The sequence below is a fragment of the Helianthus annuus genome, chromosome 14 (assembly GCF_002127325.2).
Source record: "Helianthus annuus cultivar XRQ/B chromosome 14, HanXRQr2.0-SUNRISE, whole genome shotgun sequence".
NCBI lineage: Eukaryota > Viridiplantae > Streptophyta > Magnoliopsida > Asterales > Asteraceae > Helianthus > Helianthus annuus.
The window spans coordinates 69,301,456-69,307,723 of NC_035446.2; the positions used below are offsets into that span (position 1 = coordinate 69,301,456).

General features: G+C 34.7%; 1 protein-coding gene across 1 annotated transcript; it reads left to right on the forward strand.

The window, feature by feature from the left end:
* The first annotated feature begins 434 nt into the window (after positions 1–434).
* On the forward strand, positions 435–5,819 carry LOC110908422 (3beta-hydroxysteroid-dehydrogenase/decarboxylase). The gene is made up of 12 exons (XM_022153361.2): positions 435–874; positions 1,808–1,897; positions 1,990–2,123; positions 2,220–2,390; positions 2,519–2,635; positions 2,719–2,798; positions 3,538–3,733; positions 4,012–4,129; positions 4,428–4,632; positions 4,722–4,866; positions 4,975–5,041; positions 5,486–5,819. Exons 1-12 carry the CDS (start codon positions 628–630, stop codon positions 5,668–5,670), a joined length of 1,755 nt encoding a protein of 584 aa, XP_022009053.1. The 5' UTR covers positions 435–627; the 3' UTR covers positions 5,671–5,819.
* The last annotated feature ends 449 nt before the right edge of the window (positions 5,820–6,268 follow it).

Here is a 6,268-nt window from a genome sequence, read left to right on the forward strand (position 1 = left end):
TCTTTTGGTTTTGTTGTTAATTTAAAATATATACACACACATATTGATAAAAAGACTAATTACCCTTGTATGTTTAAATTTAACTGAAAAAACTAACAAGGTTAGGCTTAAAGGACATAACGTGTAAGATTTGGAAACATTAAATACAAAACTCATCAATTTTAAAGATAAATGAGTATAAATATAAATGAAAAAATTTCCAATTCAATCAAAACCAATTTTACTAACAAAATAAAACAAAACTCAAAACTGATTCCATATAACACATCCACTTTTAAAACATACAAAATCTAAAAACCAATTTATTAACATTAACAAAATAAAACAAAAGTCATAAAAGTAATCCAATGCTTTATTGATCAACATAGTGATAGGTTTGTTGAAAAAGTGATAGTTCCATAACTTTTTTATTATAATAATATAATATTTCATATCCAAACCACACCTGCCAATTTTGTTAAAAGTTAACGCAAAGTTCAGTTTCCCAACAACTTGGGCCCCACCCACTACAAAGCATCTTCCGGTTACAATTACGGTGTTCCGGCGCCAATTTCCGTCGTTACAATCTCCCTCCGTCACCAAACCCTAACGCAACCGCCGATTGATCCTGACAATTTCACCGGATCAATGGCGATCGACGACGATCAGTCCAAAACCTGCGTTGTTCTCGGCGGCAGAACCTTCATCGGAAGATGCCTCGTCGTCAGGTTATTGACGATTGGCAATTGGATCGTCCGAATCGCCGATTCCGCTCACTCGCTCCAACTCGATCCTTCCGAGTCGAAGTACGACTCGCCTCTGAATCGTGCTTTGTCTACTGGCCGTGCTTCGTATGCTCACGTTGATGTTCGTCACAAAAGTACAATCGTTAACGGTAGGTTTTCACCTTTTTATGTTCGTGATTTCATTTCTACGTGATGTTGCGTTTAGAAACTGTGAAATTAGCTCTCGTTCGTCTATGATTTCTCATGTGTGCCGTTCATTGATTCAACATTCTACGTTATTGTGACCTAAAAGGTTTTGTGACTTTAGTTTAAGCACTTAATTTACTTTTCTGTTTGATTATAGTGATTTATATGTATACCTATGCTCAAGTTGATGTTCGCCACAAATGTACAATCGTTAACCATAGTTTTTAGGTTTTTATGTTCGTGATTTCGTTTCTACATGATGTTGTTGAAATTTGTTTCAATAGTGTTTAGAATCTTGAAATTAGGCCTCGTTAGTGTATGATTTTTATGTGTGCAGTTAATTGATACTATATATATCATTATTGTGACCTAAAAGGGTTTGTAACTTTTGGTTTAAGCACTTAATTTACTTTTCTGTTTGATTATAGTGATTTATATGTATACCTATGCTCAAGTTGATGTTCGCCACAAACGTACGATCGTTACCCGTAGTTTTTAGGTTTTTATGTTCGTGATTTCGTTTCTACATGATGTCATTGAAATTTGTTTCAATAATGTTTAGAATTTTGAAATTAGGCCTCATTCGTGTATGATTTTCTTTGTGTGCAGTTAATTGATTTTATATATATCATTATTGTGACCTAAAAGGGTTTGTAACGTTTGGTTCAAGAAGGTAGTTTACATTATGTTCTTGATTACATGATGTTGTTTCAGTTTGTTTTAATTGTGTTTAGGAACTGTGAATTTAGTTCTTGTTAGTGTTTGTTTTGCATATGTGCTATTAATTGATCCAGCATTTTTTCATTTTTGTGACCTAAAAGGTTTTGTAACTTTTAGTTTAAGAACTTAATTTACTTCATGTGTGATTATAGTTATTTATGTGTATACTTTTGCAGCTATTGAAGGTTCAGAAGTCCTATTTTACATGGATGATAGTGATTCTTGCAATCAGGATTTCTATTTTGGTTACTCAGTAATTGTTCAAGGTTAATCATCACTTTACTTTAAACTAGAATGTGTTTCAATTTGAGATATTGTATATTTTGGTGTTTTGATCAATTTTATACATGTTATTTAGGTGCCAAAAATGTTGTTAATGCGTGTCGGCGATGCAAAGTTAAGCGACTAATATACACAAGTACTGCAGATGTAGTTGTTGATAGTTCACATGATATATGCAGTGGGAACGAGACGTTATTGTACTCTTCAAAAGTATGTGACCTTCTGAAGATATTCTATGTTTTAAATTTTGTGGACGCGTTTACTCTCCCAAATGTTTAAGTGGTATGATTCTTTATTGTTACACAGTTTAAGGATTTGTATAGTGAACTTAAAGCTCAAGCAGAGGCGTATGTTTTGCTTGCTAATGACATTGATGGACTCCTTACATGTGCTATTCGCCCCAGCAATATTTTTGGACCTGGTGACCCGGTTCTTTTGCCATCTCTTATTGAAGTTGCAAAATCTGGTTGGGCTAAGGTTTGCAAACTTAATTATTATTTATTTGAATGCAATGTTTCTTATTTTCTATATATTAAAGCTATGCAGCTTTAGAATGATGTTTTGTTGTTTATTCATTATATAAGTAATAGAGTCTCTCATTCCAGTTCATTATAGGAAGTGATCAAACGACTTCTGACTTCACTTATGTGGACAACGTTGCTCATGCCCTTATCTGTGCCGAAGCTGCTTTGACTTCACACATGCTCATTGTATCCGGAAAGGTATCACTAAATCTTCCTGCATTCCTCATTATATTTTGTTATGTGAGATCAATGACTAAATGGTATGCCCTGATGGATTGCAGGTATTCTTCATCACTAACTTTGAGCCTACAAAATCTTGGCATTTTGCCTTATGTATGCTGGAGGGCTTAGGTTACTACAGGTAATGGATGATTAATTGATCTATTAGTTTTCCATTTCTTTTAGAGTAAAATGCTATTTTTGTCCCTGAGGTTTGGCCACTTTTGCGACTTTCGTTCAAAGGTTTGCTTTTTCTCATATGGATCCAAAAGGTTTGAAATCTTTACATTTTCATCTGACTCGTTAACTCCATTCATTTTCTCCGTTAAATGAGGGGCATTTTCGTCTTTCTAGAAATTTTTATTAAAATTAAAAACACTATAAGAAATAAAGATCCACCTCTGTTGACTTTCTCCCCACCCAAACCCTTTAATCATCAAAAAAATGTCTAAAAAGACGAAAATATCCCTGACTTAACGTTAAAAAAAGGATGGAGTCAACGAGTCGGATGAAAATGGCAAGATTTCAAACCTTTTGCATCCGGATGCGGAAAGACAAACCTTTGGACGAAAGTTGCTAAACCACAGGGACGAAAATGGCATTTTACTCTTTCTTTTATTTTACGTGGCATTTTCATAAATCACAATGATTAACAGACCTAAAAGTTTTAGCCAACAAATTTGTATCATGTCTTAGAATTAAAATATTGGTATTGTTTGGGTTATGATGAAAGAGATGGATATTGAAGAAAATTTTCTATGGAATAAACTGCACAGATATCTAACAAGAGCCGATACGTCTTATTCACTGTATTGTTTATGTAGGTCACTTCCAGACAGATTTTATATATTTTTTATTATTTTATTTGTATATGACTGCAGACCGATCATCAGACTTCCTGCCGTGGTTGTACGGTCCGTTGTTTTTCTTATAAAATGGATGGATTTAAATATAAGTTCTAGAGACCTTAAGCATGTTTCGGTACACAACACAATCCAATTGATGTCACGCACTAGAACTTATAACTGCTCTGCAGCTGAGCGGCATATTCAGTACTCGCCAATTGTGTCACTTGATGTAAGTTTTATACGTTCAACTGATAGTGTATTTGTGAACTGAGTGAACAAATCCTGGCCATTGATTTACATCATAAAATCGTAAAATACACTAGTGTATTTTCATCATCAAATCATGGTCATTGATTTACACTTGTGTATACACTCACTAGTGTTCACCATCAAGGGGGTTGTTCACAAATGAACCTAACCCTATATATAAATCAATGCTGTGTTTTACTTACAATCTTGTAAATTATCATTATAACATTTGTATTGTTATTGATTGATGAATTACAGGATGGTATCACATCGACTGTCAAATCATTCAAACATTTAGCTAAAGATTTGCCTACTGCAAGACTTGGAGATTTAGTTGAACAATCAAAAATTGAGGAACTTCTAGGGAGCGGGGAAGGTAATGTAAATTTTAATATGACCTTTATACCCTTCTCTTTATCATTACTCTTCAAATTCTCATATTCTAATGCAAGTTTTAAGGGAAGGGTATATATGTCTGAAGTTTGAAAATGGGTTTTGATATCATGACTTTTTTGTAGGGTAAATATGATATTATATAATGTTTTAAGGGAGATATATGAAATCATCCTGTTTTTAATTATTTTTTTAGGCGATGAAATACAAGTTGGCAAGCTTATGATGAAGTCGCATCTGAAAACGTAATATATATATTTTTTATTATTTTGTGGATGCAGTTGCTGATATTTTATTGTGGAGAGATGAGAGGAGATCATTCATATGCTTTCTTGGAGTGGCTTTTCTTTATTACTGGTTTTGTGTACGTGAAAGAAGGATTGTATCCTCTACAGCTCAGCTTCTTTTGCTTGTCGTAGTTGCACTTTTTGGATTTGCTAGAATCTCACCTAATGTCTCTGGATATGCTAGATTTTCATCTAAATTGTAAGCATAACTCATAAGCCCTTTTGCCAACAGTAGCATTGGAATTAAATTATTTTGGATATCTGATTTTGGTTCCCACCACGGTTTAGGTCAATCTCGAGAACATTACCATGTTTTGAGGTGTCGGAAATGAGTATGAGGAGTTTTGTTAGAACCATAGCAAACATATGGAATGAAGTAGGTAATGTAGCTAGAATCTTGGCAGAAGGAAGCGACTGGAGTTTGTTTTTTAAGGTATTTACCGATTTTATTTTCTTAATATTTAATGCATCTTTCCTGTTGTCATCGTATAACATATTTATTTGTTCATGAGCTTTTTGTTTCTTGCCCCTTCTCTTGCAGGTAGTAATTTCAATCTATCTTTTCAAGTTGCTTGTGGTGAACAACTTTCCCACATCAATGGGAGTAGGTATGATTTTTTTGCTTTTTCTCATTGCTTCATGCTAGGGGCTTGGCCGGTTAGGCAGGCTGTGTAACGGGCCAAAACTACGGGCAGGTCGACCAAAACACGTTTTGAATGGTTTTGATAAATAATTAGGGTGTCCAATATAAGCACAGATTTTGTATCATTATTATAATATACTCCTTTAAATAAACTGATTAAAAAATTTTATGTACTAAAAGTACACTTTGCACGGCTATCGACCTATTTGACTTGCTTGCCACAGTTATTTAGCTAATTTATTATTTGACCCGTTAGATATAAACATAGTCGGAATTGGATCGACCCGTTTGTAAGTGTTTGACCCGTTCATCTTTCCTTTTTAATCAACTTTTTATTCATGTTTATTTGAGTTCTAACGGGTTAACTATATTAATCTTCATTTGACTTTGGATTGACCTCTTGTTGCAGGGTTGGCCTTTTCGTTTGTTTTGTGCTTGATCTATGAGCAATATGATGTTGAAGTCGATGGAATATTAGGAATCATCTTTGAAATCACGAGGCAATCCATTGAATTCGTGACAAGTCGTCTACCCATTCCAACGCCATCTCCGTTATGTATCAACACCACGAAACCTACAAAATCAAAGGATTAAAGATAAGCATAACAATATCTGATTTGCAAGCAAAACTATGTATGCCGGTTAGATTTTAGCATGCTTGTGTATGAAAATTTACCTGAACATATAGTGTTGACTTCATTTCAACATAGAGAAAATTATGAATATGTCTTATTCATGTGGAACTTAGCTACAACAAACTCCAGATCTATAAGACTGGGTCAAGTTATTCTACAAAGTCTTCTAATTGTAAGAAGTGTAAGAAGGATTTATAGAGTGACAAGTGTCTAATAACCTAAAACTAAACCCACTACATCACCACCAAAAACCTAAACCCCCACCCCCCCCCCCCCCCCACCACCACCCAAAAACCTAACCCCCCCCCCCCCCCCCCCCCAACCAAAAAACCTAAACACCCCCACCCCCGGCAAAAAAAAAAAAAAAAAACAAAAAAAAAAACTATACCTCACAAAAAAACCCCCAAAAAACCTAAACCCCCCCCCCCCCCCCAAAAAAAAAAAAAAAAAACCTAAAAAAACCTAACCCCCCCCCCCCACCCCCCAAAAACCTAAAAAAAAATCTAAAAAAACTAAACACCCACCCCCACCCCCACCCAAAAACCTAAACCCCCACC